The sequence below is a fragment of the Fundulus heteroclitus genome, chromosome 10 (assembly GCF_011125445.2).
Source record: "Fundulus heteroclitus isolate FHET01 chromosome 10, MU-UCD_Fhet_4.1, whole genome shotgun sequence".
Lineage (NCBI taxonomy): Eukaryota > Metazoa > Chordata > Actinopteri > Cyprinodontiformes > Fundulidae > Fundulus > Fundulus heteroclitus.
In genome coordinates, this window is record NC_046370.1 from 2,225,489 (window position 1) to 2,253,224 (window position 27,736).

Consider the following 27,736-nt stretch of genomic DNA (forward strand, 5'->3'; position numbering starts at 1 on the left):
CTGGCTGGATAATCGGGGCCCCCAGGAACTTGGGGGCCCTAGGCAACCGCCTAGTTTCGCCTAATGGTAAATCCGCCCCATGCCGCCTGGACCTTTCTGCACATGGGCAGCAAGACCCAATGTAGTGGAGAGTGAAACACTTAATATAATAAGCATTCTGATGGCATTTTAGTGAAAGGATTTAAATCAAGAACATAATTAATGTGCACAAATGAGTAATAACTGCATTAACCATACGTGTATAAGGAATTGTATGTGGCCCCCAAGAACTTGAGGTCCCCAGGCAACTGCCTTGTTTTGCCTAATGGTGAATCCTTCTCTGCTGCCATCCAGCCTCCTGCCTAAAGATGCTGAAATGCTGCTCTGCTGTTTAGAGTGTGAACTTTACATCACTGCATGTGGCTGTATATGTTTCATCTACTTTTGAGCCAGTCTCTTAAAGGTATACTATGCAACCGGGGTTGATTTTCCAGCGAGGCTCCCCCCAGAGGGCGAAAGTAAAAGTTCACTGTCGTAAAGATGCTCAGCTGTTCTGGTTTCTCCGGCAAGCCAGGCGCGGTTGTTTTGAGCTTAGCAGACAGGCGAACACAACGAAAAGTCGAACAAACAGCAGTACAAACAATGACTAACACAGTGAAGGTATGAACATGCACACAGAGAGAGAGAAACCATTCCAATGTTACTTACAATCGCATCAGCAGAAACGCGAGGTCCGCGTCAGCCTTGCAGCCTTCTTTTTCTTTTAGCTCTCGCCATTCTGAAAAAGCTTGCCTGATGTTCACCCGTGTACGACTCCTCTCTGTCCAGAGCCCTTTTCCTCTTTCTTGCCTGCTCCAACATGGGCTTTCGCTGTTTTCTCGCTGGTTCCGCCATGATAACTGCATAAATATCGCCACTGCGCTAGCAACGAGCCTTTCACTGCGGGCGTGTAGCAGTTCTCGCCGTAAAGCAAGACTGACTCTCGCGATGCACCAGACTTCTGAGCCTGTGGGTGCGGGCCGAGGGCTCCTGCAATTGCAAGTACGGTATTTCCCCCACAGACCACCAGGGCGGCCGAGAAAACCTTTGTTCGACCTGAAATGACTCATTTAATAATCCAAAACGGTATGGAACGCATTAATTAACTGAAAAATGTTGCATAGAATGCCTTTAAAAATCTTGCTTGGTTAGTCGTGCGATGAAATGACAATGAATGTATTTGATTCTTGTTGAAACAAACAACTGCATGAATGATCAACTAAGCCGCATTTAAAATAGACAGCACGAAAAATAATGACCCAGTTTGTACATTTTACTGCTGCAGCTCTTTTAAACTTCACCATTCGCCAGGCTGTGTGTGTGTGTGTGTGTGCACCTTGCTTTACATTACCTGCAGGTGACTCCACTCAGCTACAGCACATCAGGGCCAGTCAGGAGGCGTTGGGCTCCCCTGAGGCAGATGCCGTATTGTCGCTACTCACAGTCATAATCAGGACTCTTGTCTTTGCTCGTTATCTTCCTATGTCCTTTCGCTTACCTCCTAATGTCCTCCCTTGCAGATATCCAGCCCTTTGCTCCGTACACTACCTCCCAGCCCTTAATGGAAGAACTCATTTTGTAAATCCCTCCAATAATCTTCTCAGCGCCCCTCTGGCTGCCCCCCTGGACCCGCGGTCAGAACCAACGCGGGTCCACTCACCTTCCTCCTGGATCTGCATCGTCTCCACAAACAGTAAGAATGAGTTCCCTCTTCGTCTTTTTGTCATGGTTTAAGTTTTGTCTGGTTTCTTTCTTGTTATTTTGCAGTTCACACGGCTCTCCCTCGCTCAGCTATAGTCACACCTGTCTGGATACTAATTAGTCCTTATTCCCACCACCTGTCAAGCTCCCTATATAAACTCACCTCAGTTGTGTTCTCGTCGCCGGTCCATAGTGTTCACTCCCGCTCAGTCTCTGCCAGAATCCTTGTCAGCTCAGTTTTTTGTTACAGTCAGCCAGAAGACTTTCCTTCAGCTTTGTTTTTGTTCCAGTCTCAGCCTAGATCCAGCTCAGCTCTGTTCCCACTCAAGTTCTCAACTCCTGTTCTCAACTCCTGGTGAGCTGTTCTGGTCTCAAGTCCTCGGCTCAGATCCTCCGTCTGCTGTAAGACTCTGGGTTCCATCATCATTCATCTTCCACTCTATTCAATAAAACTCACTCCTAAGAACTAGCTCTGTGTGTGCGTGCTGTGTCCGGGTTCATCCTAGAAAAATATCGTGACACTTTTTCATCTTCCTCATCAGTTCCCAAACTTTTCTTCCCCTAGCAACTTCCTCAGTTCATCAGTACCTTCCTGGATCCGTCTCCTGAGTCCTGAAGAAACATTTACTTGTCAGTGTCAATAAACCATTTAGTTGTCCATAGTTGTCAACGCGGCATTAAAACCTGGCTCTGAATTTATTTATTGCTGAGAACTAGACATCACACTGCAAAAATATACCTAAAAATAAGAATTTTTTTCTTGAAATTAAGGTATTTTCTCTTGATTTGAGCAGGTAAATAGGATTATTTGCCAATGGAATAAGATTTTTGCACTTAAAATAGGAACAATTCATCTCAATTGTCTTATTTCAAGTGCAGTTTATCTATTTATCTTATTTTAGGGGGAAAAATACTCATTCCATCGGCAAATAGTCTTATTTACCTGCTCAAATCAAGGGCAAATACATTAATTTCAAGAAAATTTTTACTTATTTTTAGTTCTCTTTTTGCAGTGCAGTTGGACTTGTAGACATTAATAGGGTCTAGGCACATATTTGTCATCAATCCATGTCAAATAATCACCAAACATGGTTTAATTTTAATCCATACAGTAACAGAAGAGATTTTGCTGTACAGATTTAGATGTTTTTTTATCATAAAGTCATAAAACGTGGTCTTTTGCTTGAGCTTTCCTATTTCTTTTAACAATTTATTGATTTAGAAAATGTGTGTGAAGGAAAAAAAAAACAACAACCCAGTCATCGACTTGCGTTTTTTGCTGTCTCTGCAAGTTTCAGGAAGGTTAGAGGTTAGCGCTGCTGATAAGGATTTATCCAATATGCAAAAATCAAAAGTCTGCGTCCTCAAAAACACAAAAGGGTCCAAAAGTAGGCCAAAAGTGAGCTTAATGCTTTTCTATCTGAAATCAGATGTACTTTCTATGTAAAACCTGTAGGTGTGTGTGTGTGTGCGGGGAATGGAGAGGCAGGGCTCATTATATGGCCACTTACCAGCGCAGTAAAACTGACTTTATGTGATGTGAAAGTTAAACTGAGTGGCAGCAGTAAAAAAAGATAATTACTCCAGTGCAGGGTTTTGAAAAACACACACAGGCCAAGCAGGCGAGAGGTAACCAGAGACAGATGACAGCAGCAGCAGAGGAGCAGAAAGAGTTAATACCCAGCCAATAAAGGCCAACCCATCCCAGCCCAGTGGTTCCAAAGAGCTGTAAAAAAAAAACGGGAGGTTTAATCCTCTCTGCTCAGTCCGATGGCTGCACGCTCCCACAGTCTGCAGCAGAAATGTCCTCTGAGCGTTAGGGGAAAGGCAAAGAATTTTTTTTTTTTGTCCTGGATATTATCAGGAAGCTCAGGAAAGCAGTTGTTCTGGACTAATGAGCAAAATGTGAGCACTGATGGGACACGAGAGAACGACACACCTCAAGAAGTTTCTCTGAGCGCAGCCTGAGGAGCGCCACTTTATCTGAGGCTGTGGGGGAAAGTTGTGTTGTTGCTCTTTTTTTTCAAGCGTTTGTGTTAAAAGAAATCATGTTATCTCTGCAGGGACTTTATGCTGTGGCTCTTTTGCACAGTGTGATGACAGCTGCTGCACTGGTAAGTTGATTTTTTTTTTATTTCTGAGCATTTAAACAATTAATGGGGTTTTTCAGCAACCCGGCTACGCAGAGTTTTAGAAAATAAGATTTAAGTTTTTTAATGTGTTTAAATGTTTGCTTCTGAAGGGCAGATGTCATTAATTTGGAGCTATACCACATTTGCACTTGGGAAGTCCTCATTTATTAAATTATTGATAAATAATTTTCAAACTGGATTGTTTTTATTGTTTAAGATTTAACAGGTTCTGCTATCAGAATAAAGCCTTACAGTTCTCCCCTACTGTCGGTCTTTAGGTAGAGCTCAAAAACTTCACTTGTTTTCGATTGTTTTGGTGGTTTTAATTTATATTGCATACATTATAAAGATAAGCTGATAAAGTTTCTTGGTTTTCCATATAGTTTTTAAAGGGAAATTGTGGAAAATTTTAAAAGGCTAGCCAAATTTGGCTTTAATCAGATTTTAAAAGGTCTAAGTTTTGTCAGGCCATGGAAACAGACTGTGGGAAAAGACAAAACCCAGTTTTTGAATGTTAACAAAGTCTTATCTGATACCTGATAGGAAGTGGGGCCAGCTTCAGGAACAACAACTGGAACCATTTTTGATAACCCTGGGGGAATTATCAACAGCGCCTCTCTGCAGCACGGATGTTGAGCTGCAAAGGTGCTCATCTCTGCTGCCGTTACGTTATCTTGTTCAGTTTCAGGCATAAACTCGGACCAAAATGTACCAGAAGGGCATCTGTTCTGTTACAGAAAACAAAATATGACCCAGAGAGAAACAGACTATGCATGCAAATTAAAGACAGTGCGGCGTTTAAAAAAAAAAGGCCGATATTTGACCAATCAATTATGAAGATATGGTAAAAAAAGAAACATGAGGATCTTTTTTTTTTTTCATTTTTTACTGAAGAACAAAATGAAATAATTAAATAAGAAGAATCATGCTTTTGCAAACATGTAGGGTGATTATGATGCATATCGGACCAAAAAGAACAATTAAACCAAAATCGGACCCCAAAATACAAAAAACGGCATGAACTGAAAAACACAGCATGGCTGGAGATGCATAGAAAAATGAAACATAAGACCAAGGCATAGGGAGGATGTTAAGTGAAAGCAGTCAAAGCAGGAAAATATGACTCTATTATCTCTACAAAGAAGTTCAAAAACAGAGCAGGAAAAAAATATGTTAAAACATGACCAAATATGTACTTTGGTGCAGGTATGTAGCTGGGGCTGAAACAATCAGCAGTTATATCTCTGTGATTTATAACCGCCTCAGTTCTCAGCAGGACAAGCAGGGAAGTGTTTTTTTTTTTTTTTTTTTTTTTTTACATGCATGCCCTGCAGCCTGTTGCTTCTTCATCTGCTCATGGATTCATGTCAGTCAAAAGCTTTTCATTTTCTGAAACGCTTCTGTTTCTGAGCTTAAATTTACAACTGCCCCTAAACGATCGCATGATTCTCTGCTGAATTCTGTGTTTTCTGTTGTTTTTGTCTCATATATATTCAGCGTCTTTGTTCTGTTTTGCTTTTGCACACATCTCTGGTTACACAACACGCCAAAGTTATCTGTTTAAAACTTTTTTTTTTTTTTCCAGAAAGGCTTAAGGGTGTCTTTAGATGCCATTTTTACTCGTACTGAAGCCAGACGTTCTGGCCTCTAACGAGGTGAGAGAGGCCGCGGTTTGTTTCATGTTTCCTTCGGATCTTCTGTGGCTTCCCAAAACGTGCCCATGGAGGACTCTTTGAAGGGTTGTCGGTTCCTGTGAAGGTTTGTCCCTGAGCACGTGCAGATCCTTGGTTCACGGAGATTCTTCTTGCTCCTGAAAGTGGAGCACTTAAGCGATGACGGGGGGGGGGGCCAGCCAAAGAGCAACCCTTCAATCTTCCCCGTTAGAAATTACCTGTCTACAGCGTTTGCGTCACAGATCCCCCAGGCTTTCCCTCAGCCGTCCATCCGGACAACACGCACCTCGCTGATCTCCGACTCTTCCTCACTAAATCTCCCCTCTTGGTCGATTTTGAGTGCCCGCCCTGTGACAGAGTTACAATCTCAGGATCAGTCGGCCTGAAAATCACTTGGCTCTCGCAGACGAGGCCCGAGAGGGTTGACGCTTTCACAGGCTCGACGGGGATTGGACGCGGAGACTAATTGTTTTTGCTTAAATGCAATATCTGTAGGGAGAAAAACAAAAAAAAAAAAACGGATGGGAATGGCCTCCTCTCACTGATGTTGTTTGTTTTTTTGCTGAAGCACAAAATCGATGCACGTTGAAGCATGATGGAGCCCAAGGACAGACAAACGTATGTATTGTACGGACTGTAATTGTTGTCACCGTAGATACAGGGTGTCCACACTGCAAACAGGGAACTAAAAATAAGCAAAAGTTTCTTGAAATTAGTGTATTTTTACTTGATTTGAGCAGGTAGATAAGACTATTTGCCAATGGAATGAGATTTTTGCACTTAAATAGGAACAATTCATCTCTAAAATAAGATAATTAGACATCCTGCACTTGAAATAAGACGATGGAGATGAATTGTTCCTATTTTAAGTGCAAAAATCTTATTCCGTTGGCAAATAGTCTTATCTACCTGCTCTAATCAAGGAAAATTACAATGATTTCAAGAAAATTTCACTTAGTTTTAGTTCTGTTTTTGCAGTGCAGTGCCGTCTGAGAACAAACACGGGGTATCCTGCACCCTGGACTGGTGGGTTGACCTCTTCAGAGAACCCCCCCACACACACATCTGAAGGAAATGCCTACAGAAAACGGCAGCCGTTCTGATGGTTTACCTTTTATGGCCCGTGCCTGGATCAGCGTTAAGAGTCACTTAAACGCTGGCATTGGTCCAGCTGGGATTTCATCAGTTTAACAAGAATTTGCTTTGGCTTCTGAGGAAGGCAGCTGTGGAAAAAGGAAAACTCATATCCTCAACTTCAGCTGACATACAAACCCAAATACTGCACCTAAGCCTCTGGCTTTCACAACTATAAAACTACCTTAACAGCTCACATTCGCCATAAAATCCATTTATTCTCGCAGGAAATCCATAGCACACTGCAAAAAGAGAGCTAAAAATAAGTAAAATTTTCTTGAAATGAATGTATTTGCTCTTGATTTGAGCAGGTAAATAAGACTATTTAAGATAAGATAAGATAAGATAGTCTTTATTGATCTCACAATGGAGAAATTCACTCGTCACATTGGCTCATACAAGAAGGTGCAGAGTAGGGAAGGTGCATTCAGTTATATACAGTGCCAATGGAATGAGTATTTTTACCCCTAAAATAAGATAAATAGATAAACTACACTTGAAATAAGACAATGGAGATGAATTGTTCCTATTTTAAGTGCAAAAATCTTATTCCATTGGCAAATAATCCTATTTACCTGCTCAAATCAAGGACAAATACCTTAATTTCAAGAAAAAATGTCTTATTTTTAGGTATATTTTTGCAGTGCAGGAGTCCTAAAAAAAAAAGAGCCATGTTTAGCCGCTCAGATAGACAGAGATTGATTGACATCTCCGTCACCTCTTGTTCTCCGGTTGACTCGCAGCTTGTTTTGCTGCTGTGTTGTGAAATGTATCCGGGAACACAGAGTTGTTTGTGCAGCTCGGCTCTGACCAGTGCCGCCGCCGTGCCGAGGGCCGGTTCCCTCATGTGCCCGGCCCTCTGCCCCGCCGCCGAGCGAGGCGAGGTAGCGGGGGATCATCACATACCGCACCCTCGCACAAAAATTTCACAACACCTGGAGGCAGCACATCAGATCCTTGAAAGGCTTGACAGATCGCTCTGCTTGGAAGGAGCCTTCTGACTTTTAATAGAAACGTCTCTGTTGCTCTGGGAATTTGACAAATAACCAAAGAGTTTAAGCTCAAGATGTTCACAGGCCTTCCTCATACAAAGAAGCTTGAAGACTTTAAATATTCTCTTTTCCATGCCGAGACAAATTTCTGCATGTAAGCTCAAATATACGGAGGTTACCTCCACTTATATGGATTTTTGGAGCCATCTGAAAGCTTCTGACATAATAATTATAGCTGGATGTTTAGCGACTTTTCCTGACAAAATTGGCACAGTTCATTCGAAACGGCATTAATGGTATTTAATCAACATCTAGACCGGTTTGAATGTTGGATCGCGACATTTGGAAGAATCGCTTTTGTCCGAGTTTGAACCATCTACCATCTACCTGTTGATTTAAGTCAAAGTTTGAGAATTGGAAAACTATTTTAATCCACTTTGTGCTTATTTCAGTCCAGCTTGAAGGAGTGAATTTTGCTGCGTCTGCTTTTTTCTTGAACGTTTCTAGTTCATGCCAGGCTTAAGCCCTGCAGTTTCCTGGGTAGTTTCTGAATTACCTGACTGATTTCATTTTCCTCTCTAGGTGACAGTCTGAGTTTTTTTTTTTACATAGTGTCCTGTTTGGCAATGTGGCAATAAGAATTGTTGTCTTAATGCCAAAAAGAGCCCAACAGATTTTACTTTCACAAGTGGAGCCTTACCGCTTTTGCCATAGTGCTCTGCTTGATTTATTCGTGCAACAAGCTTTGTTAAAATTTGTGCAGGGAATATTTCATGTTTTATGGACATTGAAACAGAAAGATAGAAGAGAAGAAAAGGCGAAAGAAAGAGGAGAGAAAGGGGAGAGAATGATACATCGTCAGTCTGCTTCTTCACCTGCAAAGAGATGTACAAAGAAAAGCAAAACCTGCCGATAAAATATTAAAGATACAATCAAGTGACACCATGATACCATCACTGAACTATATACAGTATTAATTAATATGACATGTATAAAGTGACAGCTGAAGATAATAATAGGGGTTTTCGGTATAGAAGTGAATGTGTAAGTACCTAGATCCAAGCACCTGTAGGTGTTTGTTAGATTGTGGTTGTGCTTGTAAGGTTTATCCATGAGAAAACGCTCAATGGTAGTTATGAAGACCCCCAGAGCACCGAGGCAGACGCCAGGGGAACCAGAATCCCAGATGCCCATAAGGGACTTTCAGAGTAAAGGTGCCCAAGAGGGGCCGACACAGGAAATCTGCCTCCTCCACCCAAGGGAAGAGGAGAGACGGCCCCCAGGAAACCCGCCAACAGCCACAATGCCGAACCCCCCGGGAGCCACGGGGACGAGCCTGTGGGCTCCGCCGGCAGCTACGGTGGAGCGGACCCAGCCATGGGCCCCAGGCACCCGAGGCCCCAGGGGTGTTTCTTTGTTTTTTTTACAAAATCTGGCAGAGGGGTTGGCACCAGGGGCGGCTGGTGATACAAGTGAACAATCAAATTTACTTGAATATAAATTCGCTTTTTTTTCCCCTCCAGCAACAGCCTTGTGAAATTGTTATTTTCTAAATAAGTGACAAAATGTTCTGTCACTGCTGCCATTCTCTCCTGTCTTTTCGTTGTTGTCGGATGACTCTTCCGTTTGCATCTGTGTGTTTGAGTGACATTTGCACATATAAGCTGTCAGTGGAGTGGCTTTGATTGACAGGATGAATTAATCTGATTGGATGGAGGATGACACAAAAGGCGCTGGTTGGCCACAGGTTTCTATAAGTAACCAATTAGAGACCAGCTTGAAGTCACACAGAAGCCAAAAGGTTATAAAGACGCAATCATTTGCCCGCCGTGGCTTTGAAGCTTTAAATTAGGAGGCTTACACACAAAAATAACCTGAAGTAAAGCCAAAAATGGAAAAGGAATAATGAATATGAAATTATTATGAGACAACAGATGCAATGATTACTTTTTATTTCATAATTTATGTTGACTGTCTAACTTTTTTTGTGCAGTTTTGATGAGCTCGGCTACAACTTCTACTATTAATGGTTTTGCAAACTGTTCTGGAATCTGTAGTTTAGTAAAAATGGCTCCAGAAGACTTTTGTTGAGTAAATCTGTAATACTTAAATTTCTACCAACTGAATAAATAATTTTCTGCAGCCAGCTACCAGCTGCAATCAGCCATGATTAATAACTCAGTTAATAAGCCTTGTCGGGTTAAAAGACGTTCAGTTATGTTGATCAACATTCATTAAAAGATTTGGTTAAATGATAAACATTAATATGTTTTTGTCTGTAGGAGCCTGGCTGGAGTAACAGGAGAAAATCCTCCATCATTTCCATCTCTTAGGTTTTTAAAGCTTTATCTTCTGTCTGCTGCAGATAGACTCCGATGACGTCATCACGCGAGACGAGCAGATCTATGTTCTGATTGGTGCCCATGCCAGGTGTGAGAGGAGCATCCGGGCCCAAATGGCCCTCATTAGAGGTTTGTGTGCCGCTTTTTTTTTATCAATTCACAACCATACTGAGCCGGTGATATCTGCTGGAACATGTCTAAATATGTAACAAGAAGAAGAAGAAGAAAAAAAAAAACATGAGTCGTCTTAATTATCTGGCATCAGATATGACATCCATCCAATATCCTCTGGAGTGTTATCTACGTCTGCACCGTTTGATTTATTGAAACAGGGAAATTTTAATTTAGGCGAGGATGTAGGAGCCATGTCAGATAAGATTAATCATGTTGCATTAGGAGAAAGATTTTCAGAGACGAACTACACGCAGATGTCAGAAGAGTAACAGAAAATAAACATTGGCAGAGTAAAGTGGCTAAAGTGGCTGTATCAATCTTCCTAAAAGGAGTTTATACAAGCTTACGCTGACCTAAGATTTACAGGGTTGTTGCGAATTTCTAGGACAAGTTTTCTCAGACTAAAGCAAAGTTCTCAGTCCACCACTGACTCTTTTTTTTAAAGCAGAAAAACAGACTTCAACTTAGAGTTTACAGCATGTATTAAAATGTTGAAGATTTAAATATATAACCTGCAGAAAGGATGGATAGATGGGCAGAGGATGGATGATGGATGAAAGATGAAAAGATGGATGGATACATAAGTGGGTAAAAGAGCAGGAAATGAAGTCTGGAAATTATATTATTCTACACTCCTCCAGATCTTGAAAACGATTTACCCAAACCTCCACAATTTTAATGACCTTTGTTCATTGAAGATTTTCTCCATAAGCAGCAACATTTTCACTCTTACAGATTTACATATTTAGCTTTACAAACTTAAAACTGCAGTCAAAAAGCAGCAACTGTCCCAAAAGAGCCGCATCATCAAAGCGAGTGAGTCTACTGAGACACATTTTAGTGCACCTTTACAATTAATGGCTAATTTCATATAATCTATATCATTAAAACACTTTATAGCTCATTCATAAATGTTTATTATGCACTAATTAGGGGCAACCAACAGACAAAACTGACTGGTTTCTTGCCTAATCTGTTCAACTATATATTTCATCTAGAGTTGCTTATGTTAAACATTTCAGACTAAGTTACCACCTTGGAAGCATAAACTAATCAGTGTTGTCTCTTGCTTGCTCCTAATTAATGCATAATAACCATTTATTCATATCTATAAACTATTTATTAGCCATCTATAGGGGGAGTCTTATTTTAAAGCGGTTTTGAAGACCCAAAAACACCTTCAGTTGTTTACACTATTTTTATTTGACATGATAAATACAGAATAACATGATAGGGAGAGTTGTGCGGACAGTTTACATTAACAGAAACTGAATTTATGTCAACCTTTGCTTTATTCTACTCTAAAAGGAACAATAATTTTCTTTTAACAGCCATTTACACCACGGACCCGCTTAGTGAAGCATTCGCCGAGGCAACCAATCAAACGACAAGACGTTCTGCGATAAACTTCCCTAAACAATCTAATTTCTGAGGCTCCCAGCTGGCTATCAAAAACAATCTGGTCCAGGGTCGGCTCTTCTAACTCGGGGGCATACACGTAGCTCTGAGCGAGGGAGACGTAGCATCACAGCAGCTAGCGTTGAGTCCAGTTCTGCAGCTGCTTTACCACCGGATCGTGAGTCAAACACGAAAGGTGATTTATTTATTTTTACAAAAAAAAGGCAGAAATCCTACACTTAATGTCTAAAAAGGAGCAGATGAGGGTTGGTGGAAAAGAAAAAACCTCTTCAGTCGCGGTCTTTCCTGGTGCATTTTTTGAAATGTTTCCAGGTTAAAAATGCAATTCTACCCATGATGCCTTCATCTGTGTGAGGGTCAGTTGTAAAAACTAACAGAAACAGCAGATTTCAAGCAAACAAGAACGTACAGGGAAGCCAGAGTTACAGCACCCTCCACATCTGGCACGCCTGGTGAAGATTTTTTTAAACATGATCCTCAGAATTCATAACCTGACTCTCGCCAGATGCATTTCGTTCCGCTTAGCTTCGCTCACATCCATCTGGGACATCTCCCATAGAGAGTGATTTCTTCAACCAATTATATTGTCTAGCCAATCAGGACGCAGGGCTGGAGTTTCATAGATGTGACGTAGTGGAGAAGCGACCATGACGTGAGACTGTTTTGATTCAGACAACAATGGCGGCTCGCATCGAGGAAGCAAGGGTTAGCATTGATGCTGCTATTTCTTCCGTGTTGTCCAATCTACCTAATATTGTTTCATTAAAAGAACATCAGAGAACGCCTCTGAAGGCTTTTGTTGGTGGAAACGATGTTTTCCGCAGCGGACATCTTATCGGTTAGCACAAAACATGTTAGGAGGCCTTTAGTCCTCGACGCGGTCGGCCCGGGATCGACTCCGACCCGTAGCGCTTTGCCGCCTGTCTTCCTCCCTCTTCCTGTCAGCTCACTGTCAATAAACTCGTGCCACTAGAGCTGCAAACACATTAAAAAAAATAAGTTTTGTTTTTTCCTGCGTCGCTCTCACAGCGTCATGGGTTGGCTTCGGTGTGAGTGGTTGAAATAGCACGTCGATAAAGATGACAGACAAGTGGCTTATCCAATCATATGCAAGGATTTTTGATAAGGCCCAGCCTTCTGAAAAAGCCATTCCTATGGATATGTTCCAGATGGATGAATGGAGCTAAGCGGAACGAAATTCATCTGGCGAGAGTCAGGTTACAGAATTCAGAGGGTCTTTCCCATTTTGAAGAGTGTCTAAATGAAACAGGCATCTTTCACTCATCATTTATTCATTTATTCCATTGGCGGCTGTCAAGAACAGCAGATCAGAAAACCCGATATTCAAGCCAGACATGGAGTTGCGCTTTAAAGGGTTTTTTTTTTTTTGGTTTTTTTTTATAAATCAAACCAAATCACCAGATGTGGGCAGGAAAATGTCAAAAGTGGAGCAGGCTGCTCACAGCAGGAGTTAACAAGCAGGAGAAGAAAGACAAGAACAAAAAGGCTGGGCAGGAATCGCAGTCAGAGTGCAGAAGGCCGGTGAGGTATCCAGCAAGGGTAAACAGGGAATCCAAAAAATAAAAAATAAAACAAACAACAACAACAGAGAAACTGGTCAAAAACAGGCGATGCAAACACTAACGCTGGATGGCTGCTCACACAATCTGGTAGAGAAAGACTGCAGGAGGCAGAGGTAAAAATAGACAGAGTCCCAGGTGACACAAAGGCTGGATAATGAGCGCAGCACAGGTGGATTGAATGGAGGTAAATTGGCTAGGGTGATGGTAGAGGGTGACAGACTGAAGACAACATGAATGGAGCTGAAAAGAAATACAAGGATGTAACCTGACTGAGGAGACAAACACAAAACTCAAAGTAAAAATTAATGCAAGAATTAACAAGAAGGCAAAAAGTAAAGAAATGCAGTAAGAAGGAAAAACATCTAACAAATGTGAAAAAAAAAACACGAGAAAGTGAACCTTATGGCAAAACTGAATAAGGCAAGACCTGTAGAACATAAATAATGGGAAAACCATTAATTATACCAATTATAATGCATGAAATGATCTGAGATTCTAGTGCAGGAATAAAATACAGAGCATCACCCAATTCAACACATTGATAAAAGCAATTAGAAACTTGTTCAGTGGACTCCATTTTCAATGCAACTGCCCATATGACCCTTATCAAAAACAACCCCTGAGGGTAACACAAACCATTTATTATTGATTTAAATGTATTCAATCCACTGGATGAAGTATAAATAGCAATTAGTTATTCAAGTACATTTTTATAGGAAAAGGTGGCCTGATGATTTTGTAAAAAAAAAAAAAAAAAGCAGTTAATAACTGTGTACAAGCATTAAGTTAATTGGAAATATTTTGACTAATCATATCTAATAAAGTTTTTTGAATGTATATCAAGCAGAACGCTCTAGCGAAAGTAATAATGCTCCACTTGTGAAAGTGAATTTATTGGGCTCTCTTTGGCATTAAGACAGCAATTCTTAATGCTATACAATGGAAACAGTAGGTGTGTAATGAGGGGCAGGTGAACTGCAGCTCACAGCCAGGCTGAAGGAAAGTAAGGATAATGAGCTGACAGGTGCAGGGAATTAGCAGAGCCTAGCAGGGGACAAGATAATGGGGCAATAAAATGAAGGAGTAAAAACACTAAGAAGGAACAGATATAACAGAACAACAGAAATAAAGGGCCATAAGCAAACTAATCTAACAATACACTAATAAAATATAACACAGGCAAGTATAAGTAAGGATCCAGCAGCATACTAGAGTAATGAGAACATAAGATAACAGGGAACTAAACAGGTAACACAGATAAGGATCTCTCACTAAACTAATACTAAGAAAGGACAAATCTAACCAGTACCCGAATCACTAATGAACCTAAATCCAATACCAAAACTAAGCATATAACACAAAGGATCTAGAAGAAAACAATGAAAAAGAATAATATAAAGTCAAGTCAACTCAAGTTTATTTGTGAAGCGCATTTCAGCAGCAAGGCGGTTCAAAGTGCTTTACATCATGAAAACATAAAAACATCATAAACGCATTGAAATGGTCACTGGTTGTGAGACCAGTAACAAGCATTAAATAGTATCAGGTGAAAACATCAATAAACATCAAATATGTTGGTCAGTGTTCCTGTTATTATGGCTGAAAGCAACCGAACAGGTGGGTTTTCAGTCTTGATTTAAAGGAACTGAGTGTTTCGGCTGATTTGCAGTTTTCTGGAAGTTTGTTCCAGATTTGTGCCGCATAGGAACTAAATGCTGCTTCTCCATGTTTGGTTCTGGTTCTGGGTATGCAGAGCAGACCAGAACCAGAAGACCTGAGTGGTCTGGAGGCTTGATACAGCAACAACAGGTCTTTAATGTATTTTGGTGCTCAGCCTGTTGGAGAAATATGAATGTATTAATTTTATTTTTATCAAGTTACAGCATTTGGTTTGTTTACAGAGTTTGCTTTCAGGAAGGTTCTGTTGTTTTTAACCTTAGACAGGGACAACAAATGGTCCTCCCAGATAAGGACTGCCTTGCCTTATCCAGCTGTGCATGAAGCTGGTGACTGATCACCATCCGCAATAAAACTTGCTCCCTTCTTTGTTTTCAACCCCCATGATGTAAATTCCTGAATCCTCCTGACCCTTCTTTGATGTGTGACAATAAAGGCAAAAGGAGAGAGATGGCCCGACGCAGACGATCTCAAACTGTCAGGGTGTAAAAGTCCTCTGCTTGGGTTTATCCTCTGTCCTCTTCTATAGAACAGTCTAACCTTGTGTTGCGTGCTTTTTGGTCTAGGATAAAAGGGGTTATCTTTAATAACCCTATCACAGCAGTTCAGGAATTTATAATCTAACAAAAGTATTTTAAAGTCTATTTCCTGAGCTACAGGGAGCTAGTGTAAGGACTTTAGAACTGGGGTGATGTGCTCTATCTTCCTAGTTTTAGTGAGAATGCGGGCAGCAGCGATCTGGATCAGCTGCAGCTGTCTGGTTGATTTTTTTTGAGTAGACCTGTGAAAACACCGTTGTGGTAATGTGGATGAGTTTCTCTAGATCTCGTTGGGACACTAGTCCTTTAATCCTGAAAATGTTCTACAGGTGGTAGAAGGCTGACTTTGTGACGGTCTTTATGTGTCCTTGAAGGTTCAGGTCTGAGTCTATCTCTACATCCAGATTTCAGGCCTGTTCACTAGTTTGTAGCTGTAATAACTGAAGCTGTGTGCTGACTCTAGTTCGTCCTTCTTTAGGTCCAAAGATAATAACTTCAGTTTTGTTTCTGTTCAGCTGGAGAAAGTGTTGGTACCTCCATTCATTGATTTGTTCTAAGTATCCGTTCAGTGCATGGATGGGCTAAGAGTCACCTGGTGACATTGTAATGTAGAGCTGTGTATCATCTGCTTAGTTATGGTAACTAATAATGTTTCTTGTTATAACCTCAGCTAGTGGAACCATAAAGATACTGAATAGAAGAGATCCCAGGATTGAACCTTGGGGAACCCCACATGTGACTTTTGTCCGCTCTGATGAGACGTTACCTACTGACACAAAGAAGTCTCTGTTCTCTTGGTAGGATTTGAACTAATTGAGTCCTCTGCCAGAGAGCCCGACCCAGCTCTCCAGTCGCTTTAATAACAAACACAGACTACAGGATCCCCAGGGAGCTACCATAAGTTATGACATCCCTGGGGATCCTGACAACTGGTGTGTTGTCATATTAAAATAACTCCATGACAGGACAAGTTAAACATTGGAATAAAGAACATCCATGTTAAATGACTCTACAGCTGTTTATGTGCATAACAAATAAGTGTATCATGGGGATATAACAGATGGTAACAGTTGGCGAAAGCTAATCAGACCTTCCGTTCTTTCTGATTACATTAATACGGGTACATCCTGTTTCCCATCGTTTTTAAAGATGGGGACTGCGCTCCGGAGTGGGATGGGATCATCTGCTGGCCCCGAAGCAGAGCGGCCCAGCTGGTCTCAGTGCAGTGTCCGGCATACATCTATGACTTCAACCACAGAGGTAAGTGAAACACACTGAACTGTAAAACACTGGGGGAAAAAATGTGAATTTGCACCATTCTGTAGTCGTTTCGGAGCTCTGTTGTCTGTTTTGTGTGAGCCGTTCTGCCTGTCACTGTCTCCTGTGCACCTGTGAATCAGGGCGAGCATACCGCCAGTGTGATGTGTCAGGGAACTGGGAGCTGGTGCCCAGTAACAACCGCACATGGGCAAACTACACGGAGTGCACCCGATACCTGACCTCCAACCACAGAAACCTGGAGGAGGTGTGTACAGGAACATTTTCTGTTTGGGTTCAGCGTGTTCCTGAATTACACGTACTAAAGTCCCAGGCTGAAGTTTCAGGTTGACATATCATAAAGCCGAAACCATGCAATGATGGGAGCTATTGCTTTAAAATAATGAAAATGTCTCAAATTTGGAGGTTTTTAACAATAATGCTGATAAACTGCGATGTACTTTTTGCTCTGTTTAACATTTTTAACCAGATATCCATGTGAAAAGAGCCTCTGGTCTGTTTCAGCAGGTCTTTCAGCGGCTCCATCTCATGTACACTGTCGGCTACTCCGTTTCTCTGGCATCGTTGTTGGTAGCAATATCCATCCTTTGCTATTTCAAGTAAGAAAAAAAACACTAAATTTTAATTTCATGTTTAAATCAGGAATATCCTGATTAAAATATATATATTTTTCTCTGCAACATCGTTCCGAGCCATTTAAGAATCTGCATTTGACCATGCTGAGTTTCAGTTCATTACTTAATTAAAGTTAATGAAACCAATAATATGTATATGCTTGAACAACCTGGTAGCTTTAAAGCGCAATAAAATAGTGCATTACATTTTATCGGCATCGAGCCGATAGGTTTAACAATGACGTTCTGGGCGCTGCAGCCTCTCTTATCAGTTTTCTTCACGCTGACAGAAGCTTTACAGAAACCTGTTACAGATCTGACAGCACATCACCTCAATAGCCTTACCTTTATCATTTCTCTTTAAACATGTATCTTACTCAATGCAGCTATAGTCTTCACTAATTGCTAGTTTGGTGCTTAACTTAATTCTGTGCTGTTCCAGCTAGAAGATGTTGGCTGGTCACGGAGTGCTGCATCCAAGCATGTTAACGGAAAATTGAGTGGAAGGAAAAAGTTAGGAGAAGGTTAACCAGCCACAGTCTTAAGAGGCTAGTCAAGTAAAATCCATTCAAGAATTTGGGTGAGCAGAAGATGTTTCTTCTGCTTCATAAACTTGACGCTTTTTTTCCCGTCATGATGTTTTTTTGACTTGTGTTTCAGCTGCTCTCTGCACCGGTCTTCTGCTGGTTGGTGATATCGCAGCTTAAAGCAGATAGCAAGGCAGCAAGGCAGTTTTTGTCTGACACTGTGAGGTCTTAGCAGGACCAAAATGCAGGCAGGAACTCAGAGGCCGCAATGAGGATGTAATTCAGGATACAAAAGCAAACTTACAGCAGGCACAAGGAGAAAAAAACCCCAGAAATATCAGGCAGAACGATAAAGCAACAGGGAGCATTAAACCAAACAGAAGAAACCAATGGTGGTAAATGAAAACCAGTTAGTTTAAACACAGAGGGACGTGAGGAGAAAAGAGAGGGGGAAAAAAACAGGTAAAGGAGATGAGGAACAGCTGAGACCGATGAAAACAGATGAGCTGAGAGGAGGAAGGGGAAGTAATCTAAAAGAAACAAAACAAAATGTTCAAAGGGTGAACTAAGAACATAATAACACAATAATCCACAAATGTATAAACTAAAATGGTAGAAACTACAAAATATAAACAGGAAAAAACAAAAACATGATAAAAGCTAAATTCAAACACCCAAGGGAAATAAACATAAGGAAATAACTAAAGAAATTATGGCCTAAGTAATAGTTAAGACACAAAGAAAACCAAAACCTAAACACCTGGAGATTGTGACTATTTTACCGTGACCATGATTGCAAAGGGGGAAATACCCTCAGACTGACATTTGGCTGTATGACTTGTCAGGGCTGATGCAGACATAAAATCAGACTGTAAACCAAGAACAGGTATCAGGATTTCAGTTTAATCAAAGAAAGTCACACAGCTCCTGTAATTCTGCCTCGTTTCGAACCTCAAACCAAAACTAGGGGATCAAATCAGGACATCCTGAACTCTGACCTTCAGCAGGTTTCTCCTACAAGTGATAAAATATGTAATTTTGGTTCTGACCATTTCTTTTTATCACACACAAATTCTTTCCAGGCGCCTCCACTGCACACGCAACTACATTCACATTCACCTCTTCACCTCCTTCATCTGTCGAGCTGTTAGCATCTTTGTGAAGGACGCTGTGCTCTCCTCCATATCTGACACCAACAGAACCGAGTCTGAGTTCACAGCAGTGAAACCGCCCATGGTAAAGATACAAATACAACTCTTTTTTTTTGTATTCATATTCTTGTTTACTGTACTGTGTTTACTGCTTCTTAGTATAAAGACAGCATTTTGATTAGCAGTTAGCACTAAATGCAAATGTTGTAAAGATATGAATTGAGCATATTGGGAGAAAGCAGTGATTAAATCATTGGAAGCATTTAGTGTTTCAAATAAGACGGAGTCAGGCACAACGTCGTGATCTGTTCCCAGACTTTATGCTCAGAAAGGTTTACTGAATTGGCCTTGGCATTGAGAGGGATGTGTGTAAATGCATGCACAAATACGTGCACCCAAGATGGCCGCCTGCTTACTGGAAGCCAGTGGACCAGCCTCCAGTGTGCAAACAAAACTTACGCTAATGGGTTAATTCGCTCCAGTAAACTGCTGTTTTTGTGCCATCAGGCTGGTTGTAAAGCTGCTGTTACCCTCTTCCTGTACTTCCTGGCAACCAATCATTACTGGATTCTGGTGGAGGGATTGTACCTCCACAGCCTCATCTTTATGGCTTTCCTATCTGACAAGAACTACCTGTGGGCCCTCACCATCATGGGCTGGGGTAAGTCGCATCCCTGGTGGGCTGCACAGTATATACTGAGGCTATTGTGTTCACACTGTGTCACAGACACTCCTAGTGGTTGTTAGGCTGCCCTTTGCACCATCATATGTGTGGTAAATATAAGCAAATTAACTGTGACGTAGAGCTAATTATCACTAATTACCATCAGTTCTTTGACCCCACAGATTTTCTGTCTGTTAAGTTCTAGACTTTGTATAGTTTGTTACAAAGTTGCAAATCCCTTCTCATGAACTGTCCTGACTGTCAAACTGCTAAAAATGACTTTTGGAACTGTTTCCCAAAATAGATAATCACATATGGAGATTTTAGGAGTTTTTCAGTTCTTTTAAAGGTATACTATGCTACCGGGGTTGATTTTCCAGCGAGGCTCCCCCCAGAGGCCGAAAGTAAAAGTGCACTGTCGTAAAGATGCTCAGCTGTTCTGGTTTCTCCGTCAAGCCAGGCGCGGTTGTTTTGAGCTTAGCAGACAGGCGAACGCCACGAAAAGTTGAAAAAAACGGCAGTACAAACAATGACTAACACAGTGAAAGTATGAAGATCAGGTTTTCCCGCAGCGCTATCTTGGCGAGGCGGCCGCCGCAGCCGCCTTGCCAACATTCAAAAAAAAATAAAAAATAATAATAATAATAATGATAATAATAATAATAATAAAAAAAAACTCGATATGCTTGCATGTTTATTTGACGTTAACACGCGGTTCTTAGTTGTTGCTTTCGCGCGTGCATATAGTGAATGGCAGGGCAAAAACACATGGAGTTCTCTCCGTTCGACCTGAAATGAATCATTTAATCATCCAAAACGGTATGGAACGCATTAATTAACTGAAAAATGTTGCATAGTATGCCTTTAATGGAATAATTGCAATGTATTTACACAACTGAAGGACAATGAAAGTACCAGTAATATTATTGCATATCTGTTTTTCTTGTCATTAGGTTGTGCTGCTTTTATTTTTTTTTTACATAATTGGAGCTTAGTCTCTGCATTAAGTGGAGGAGTTTAAGTATCTTGGTGTCTTGTTCACCGGTGATGGTAGGACGGAACTAGAGATGGACAAACAGATTAGGGGCTCGTCTGCGGTAATACAGGCACTGCTTTGGTCTGTTGTGGTGAAGAAAGAGTTGATCCAAAGCAAAGATCTTGATTTACCGGTCCATCTACCTTCCGACCCTCATCTGTGGTTATGAGGTATGGATCATGACCAAAAGATAGCCGGTTTCAGCCTTAGAGACAGGGAGGGGAGCTCAGTTATCTGGGGGTAGGGCAAAGTGGAGCCACTGCTTCTCCGCATCGAAAGGAGTCAGTTGAGGTGGTTCAGAAATCTGAAAGCACTTTCCTTTGGGGATTAAACGGGGGCGTTCCACTGGGAGGAAACCCTGGGTAACACCCAGAACTCTCCGGAGGTACTATATATCCCGTCTGGCTTGGGAACACCTCGGGATACCCAAGAATGAGCTGGAGGATGTCTCTGGTGGGTGGGTGGGATGTTTGGGGTTTGTAATGTGGATTGTATTTATAGTGGTCGAGAGGTGGTAGGAGCAACTCATTCATTACAAAAACTCAGACGACACTGGTACTGGATCTTCCACAATGCTCGTCCGGTTTATTAACCATCCTTTTCCTCAACAGCATAAAGCCCGGTAGGACAGCTGCTATCTTAGCAAACATGAAGCAAACAGTTTATACAGCCTGGGACATTGCAAACAGAGGCAGGGAGGGTAAAAGATAAAGACCGTGGTCAAGTCAAGTTTATTTGTGTAGCACATTTCAGCAGCAAGGCGGTTCAAAGTTCTTTACATCATGAAAACATAAAACATATTAAACACACTGAAACATACTGTAACATACATTAAATTGTATCAAGTGAAAACATCAATACACATCAAATATGTTGGTCAGTGTTCCTGTGATTATGGCTGAAAGCAACTTTAAACAGGCAGGTTGTCAGTCATGATTTAAAGGAAGTCAGTATTTTGGTTGTTTTGCAGTTTTCTGGAAGTTTGTTCCAGATTTGTGGAGCATAGGAACTAAATGTTTCTTATCCATGTTTGATTCTGGTTCTGGGTATGCAGAGTAGACCAGAACCAGAAGATCTGAGGGTTGATAGAGCAACAGCAGGTCTTTAATGTATTTTGGTGCTAAGCCGTTCAGTGATTTATAAACTAACAGAAATATTTTAAAGTTTTATAAAGTTGAATGGAGGGTAAAAATGCCTCTATGCACTGAAAAGGCAGCAGAACTTTTGTTGCATTTAAAACCCAGCCACTACTTGTCGGATATTCCTGTAACTCGAGATCTTCTCCTGACTGATACCTTCGAACAACGGCACTTTTCGGATCCTCTCTGCTAAATGTGACTTTGGCTTAGAGTAGTTCCGATGCTGAATAAGGATCCAAATGTGGAGAAATCCAACGAGGACAGCTGAACTGTATTTCAGGTTTATAAGATTAAATAGAGTTGACGGTAGGTGTGACTAGAAGAAGACTGAATGCTGAAAGCGAGTCAAAAGGAGCACATGTGTTTGTTTTTGAGTTCTGCTGAATAGGTTTTACGTTATATGTGGAAAATTTTTTCAAAAGATCTATTATAGTCTCATTTTTTATATCACAAAAACATTTTTGTAGGCATGTGAAAACATCTGAAACCCATGTTTATACATGGTAGCCATATTTGATTTTGAGGTATGTCAGGTTGGTGAAAAATTTGGAAATTTCCCCTCTTAAGTACAAAATGCAACTAATACAATTACATGCTTGACTGCATGACCTCCTATGCATTATGAGAAGATGAGAATCTTTTCTCTTTGTTTTTGTGACGCCAAACAACCATATGAAATATCCATCTGTAAAATGCAAAAACACAATAAAAGCTGCTCGGTATAAGAAGTACAAGAACCCTAACTTGTCTTTCTGCTGCTCCCAGGCGTTCCAGCGGTGTTTGTGTCCATTTGGGTCAGCGCACGAGCTTCGTTGGCAGATACTCAGTGAGTCCAGTGATGTGTCTTAACATTTTAGATGTATTCAGGTACATCTGAAAATATTTGAACGTTGTGCAAAAGTTCAAATTTATTTGTCACACATTTCAGAAAATGAAAGTCATATATTTTATAGATTGATTGCACTTCCAGTTGTAAACTTCCAACTGGACGTCAAACAAGGTGGATTCTGTGGCTCTCCACTCTTCCTTCACAATCTTGGACGTTGATTTCTAAATGAAATGCAAACTTTACTTTCATCTGAAAAGAAGAATTTAGGTCACTGAGCAACAGTGGCTTGACACAAGGAAATAAAACATTTGCATCCCGTGTGTAGTGGTTTGTCTGTGCGCATTGGCTCTTGGTGTGCTGACTCCAGCCTTGATTAACTCCTTGGGAATCATCACCCAAATTCTTCAATGTATTTTGCTCTAAAGACTGTGGCTGGTTCACCTTGTCCTAAAGCACAACAATTTTCGCAATATTCTAATTTTATGAGACACTGAGTTCTATTCAATTAAATTAAATTTTATTTATATAGCGCCAATTAACGATACACATCATCTCGAGGCTCTTTCCAAAGTAAAATTCATCAGATCCTCCAGGTTGGTGAGAAAGTTTCCTCTCTAAGGAAACCCAGCAGGTTGCATCAAGTCTCTCTAAGCAGCATTCACTCCTCCTGAAAGAGCGTAGAGCCACAGTGGACAGTCGTCTGCATTGTTGATGGCTTTGCAGCAATCCCTCATACTGGGCATGCATGAAGCGACAGTGGAGAGGAAAACTCCCCTTTAACAGGGAGGAGAACCTCCAGCAGAACCAGAACCAGGCTCAGTGTGAACGCTCATCTGCCTCGACCCACTGGGGCTTAGAGAAGACAGAGCAGAGACACAGAAAGCACAGAAGCTCACATTGATCCAGGAGTACTTTCTATGTTAGAGAAGACAGAGCAGAGACACAGAAAGCACAGAAGCTCACATTGACCCAGGAGTACTTTCTATGTTAGATGGTAATAGAGGATGATCTGCCTCCCCTGATGATGTCACAGCTAACAGAACGCCAGACCAGGTGTACCTTCTATGAAGAGAAAAATGAAAGAGAACAAAAAGTTAAAAGCTGAAATGACAACAAACAATGCAAATTGGAGAGCAGTAGGAGAACTCAGCAGAGTGAGAGAAATAGACCCTGATGTCCTCCAGCAGCCTAAGCCTATAGCAGCATAACTACAGAGATAGCTCAGAGTAACATGAACCACTCTAACTATAAGCTTTGTCAAAAAGGCTGCATGTCATAATCTTCAAAGTTACAAGAAATAAAGACTTGAAACCTATGTGTAATGAATCTATATATGAGTTTCACTTTCTGAAACGAGTGAGGAAAAAAACATTAAACCTTTTCATGATGTTCTAATTTTTTTAGATGTATCTGTACTTACAGCACGGTCGTTCACTCTACTGGCAATTCATCTTTGAATGCAGTAGCAGAAACTTCAACTGAAATAAAGCTTTAGTTTAGGTAAATATATATGGAAGAGGATTAAGCCTTTCAAAAAAAAAAGGACAGCCATTCAAACAATAAAAAATCTATTCAATTTTTACTTTATTCTCGGGAAATTAAAGTCAAAGTTGAATAAACTTTTTTTAATGGCCCTAATCCTCTTCCATGATTTTATTCAATAGGGGAAAATGGTAATTTTACTGAATTGCAATCTAGCTCTCCACATTAAATCAATCTAACTAAAGCATTTTTGTCAATGTATTTTTTTTAAGTTAATCGGGGTGTCTAGGAACTGTAAATGAGTAACTCAACTTCCTGTTTCCCTGAGATATAATGATACTCTGAAACAGTGGCCAGCTTCTCTTCGATACAGGAAAGACGTGAGATGATGCTATTCAGTAAAGGCAGATGTGATGTTCGTAAGTCAGGAACAGGGCTACAAGATGAGCTTCTCCTTTGAACTCGCCCATCTATACAGACGCAAACAACAGCTGGATGTGTCAAACATGGCTGCAGAGGAATGCAGTTTATTCACTGCTAGCGAGGACGTAAGGGAGAAAGAAATCACCAATGTTAGCTGCTAGAAAGCTGCAGCAAACCTTTCTAGTTTGTCGTCACCATGTTGGCTAAACAGCAAGTTGTTTTCTTGCTTTTGGACCCAATTTTTACCTGTGGAGTAGGGCTGATATAGAAAAAAGATAAAATAGAAATCAGACTGATCGGCATTGATAATTCAAAACATGTATTTTAAGTTCCAAAAAAAAAAAAAAGTAAGAAACAAAGCAACTGGACTTATTTTCCGTAGTTGAAGACGTTTCGCTTCCTCTCCCGGAAGCTTTCTCGATTCAAAAAGTCTGGAGTAATGTGGAGTAACAAGCTCAACAAAGGCCTTGCAATGGCTTAGATAACATGCAAATTCAATCTTATCTAAGCCATTGCAAGGCCTTTGTTTGGCAATGGTATAAAGCTTGTTACTCCACATTACTCCAGACTTTTTGAATTGAGAAAGCTTCCAGGAGAGGAAGCGAAACGTCTTCTACTACGGAAAACAAGTCCAGTTGCTTTGTTTTTTACTTTTTTTTTTTTGGAATGACCATAACCTGGATGACAGAGAATCTTAACCAGCGTGTATTTTAAGTGCAGCCCTGGCCGTTTTATGCCGTTGCTTAATGCCCCATTTTTTAAATAAAGAACATAGAATCCAAACGCAACTCTTTGTTCAACCAACTTTTTACCAAAACTGTAAGTAAAAAAAAAAAAGAAAACACATTCTCCCTGAACCCTGAAGCTTAGTGACGGAGCGTTCCTGGGTCTGCGTTTGTGATTGGTTATAGTATTAAACTACATAATCGGATAGAATGCAAAAGGAAGGAAAACTATTCTTTCATTGAACTTTACACTGACCTCACGTCTGTCGATCGATATATATTGTTATTGAATTATCGTCCAGCCCTACTGTGGAGACAATAACCTCAGAGGATGCTCTGTTATCTTCACCACAACGGCTTCTCTCCTGCTTCCAGATGCTGGGACATCAGCGCCGGAAACTTGAAGTGGATCTACCAAGTTCCCATTCTGGCGGCCATTGTGGTAAAAAAAAAATAAAAAAAATAAAAAAACACTTTCAGCTTCAGTTGGCTTTTCCAGGGTTTAAAGCGTAGGGTTTGACCCACTGAGCTATATTATACACTGGAGTGCTAATCGCCGGCTGTTAGAACGAGTCGCTTTGAAGCCACCGGCCGCCATATTGGTACTCCCTATTTCCCCCCAGTAACTAGGGAATATGTGCACTACAGCATCGAATAACAAGGATTTTCTCATGTTCAGGGGGGGCTTAAAACTTTTAAAATATCAAATACCATATACTTTTATGCTATGTTCTAAAACTATCAAGTACTGAGAAAGTCATGTGCTGAAATATTTTGCATTTCATCTATTTAAATATATATATATAACATTTATAAATATATAAATAGCAATATGCAAAAACATATATTTACATATATGTATACATATATATACATATATACATATACACATACTTATATATATACTTAATATGAATAACATGTAAAATATTTCAGCACCTAATTTCCTAGTAGTTGATAGTGTTAGTACATCCACTGACTGTAGAATTACCTGTGAAATGTTTTCACTCAGCCAGAAAACTGCTTGTTGTTGCAACCAAATCCTGTGGGATTCTGTGAGAGTAGGGAGTAGCAAGATGGCGGCCAGTGACTTCAGCTTTTCGGCAAAATCAGCACTCCAGTGTATTATATAGCTCAGTGGTTTGACCTCATCTCTCTGCCCACGCAGGTGAATTTCCTCCTTTTCCTCAACATAATCCGTGTTCTGGCCTCTAAACTGTGGGAAACCAACACGGGCAAACTGGACCCTCGGCAGCAGTACAGGTGACTTGTTTCCTGGAAGAAAAGGATGCAAACCATTCCTGGATAGTTGGTGTAATTTATTGTTCTCTGTAGGAAGCTGCTGAAGTCCACCCTGGTGCTGATGCCTTTATTCGGCGTCCACTACATCGTTTTTATGGCCCTCCCGTACACCGAGGTTACCGGGCTGCTGTGGCAGGTGCAGATGCATTACGAGATGTTTTTCAACTCTTCCCAGGTCAGAGCCCAATCCTGAACAGCCGGATGATTGTGTGTGGTCATGCAGCGGTTAAACAGGTTAAAAATTAATGCAGTAAAAACGAAAAAAAATGTATGCTTTCAGGGTTTTTTCGTGGCCTTCATCTACTGCTTCTGCAACGGCGAGGTAAAGCTGCAAGGCGGTTGTTTTGAAACGTTCCCAGCCACCAGAAAAGATGAATATGATGTTTTTTTTTTGTTTTTTTTTTCATAAATCAGGTGCAGGCCGAGGTGAAAAAGGCTTGGTTGAGACGCAGCTTGGTCATGGACCTCAAACAGAAAGCCAGGATGACGAGCAGCGGCGGGGGGAGCTGCTACTACGGCGGCATGATGTCCCACGCCACCACCCACAGCGTCTGCGTGGTCGCCACTCATCCCAGAGCTTTTTCCTTCACAGGAGGGACGACGAGCTCGGGAGGGGCCGCCGGCGGGTCAGGGGTCAGGCCGCCCCGACACTCTGCCCCGTCGGCTCTCCACCACAACCACAGCAGCGTGTGCGTCTTCGTCCCCAGCTCCGCGGAGACCCCGGGCCCCCAGCAGGACCCGGCCGTGTGGAAACCGGGGAGGGCTGAGTCAGGGCTTTTCGCCCGGCATACCAGAGCCAACAAAGGGAACGATAACTGCGGCGGTAACGGAGCAGACGACCCAGACGGCTCCTTATCTGTGAAGGAGCTGGAAACTATTTTGTAATCTTTGCTGGTGGAAAAGTACAGAGTTTGCGGGTAGGAGAAAGTGCCGTCCAAAAGTATTCATACCTCTTGAAGCAGTAATGCTTTTTTTATATATATGGGCTATATAACCCACGCCCAGAGCGCCATTTTTTTTTTTTTATCAGGGGAAGGTTCCAATATCCTGAATAAAGACACGCCCTGAATTAGATTACTTCTTAGTCTAATTTATATGTGGTTTGAAGATTCCTATTCGGCATTAAATCAAAGGGTTATTTCACAGTTGAATGGGGTGTGAATCAGTGTTGTAGGACTCGAG

General features: G+C 41.2%; 1 protein-coding gene across 4 annotated transcripts; it reads left to right on the plus strand.

Moving 5' to 3' along the window:
• Window positions 1–27,736, plus strand: pth3r (parathyroid hormone 3 receptor). Of its 4 annotated transcripts, XM_036141787.1 has the most exons (15): window positions 1–66; window positions 1,623–1,711; window positions 3,783–3,833; window positions 10,016–10,121; window positions 16,534–16,644; window positions 16,785–16,909; window positions 17,167–17,261; window positions 18,886–19,039; window positions 19,462–19,615; window positions 22,559–22,619; window positions 25,628–25,694; window positions 26,421–26,515; window positions 26,588–26,729; window positions 26,835–26,876; window positions 26,969–27,439. In XM_036141787.1, the coding sequence occupies exons 3-15, from the start codon at window positions 3,816–3,818 to the stop codon at window positions 27,437–27,439; spliced, it is 1,641 nt and encodes a 546-aa protein (XP_035997680.1). In that variant the 5' UTR covers window positions 1–66; window positions 1,623–1,711; window positions 3,783–3,815. The 4 variants fall into 4 exon arrangements, with proteins under 4 accessions (XP_035997680.1, XP_035997677.1, XP_035997678.1 ...); XM_036141784.1 differs by lacking the exons at window positions 1–66; window positions 1,623–1,711 and adding an exon at window positions 3,473–3,624 and having other exon boundaries at window positions 26,969–27,736; XM_036141785.1 differs by lacking the exons at window positions 1–66; window positions 1,623–1,711 and adding an exon at window positions 3,473–3,624 and having other exon boundaries at window positions 17,170–17,261; window positions 26,969–27,736.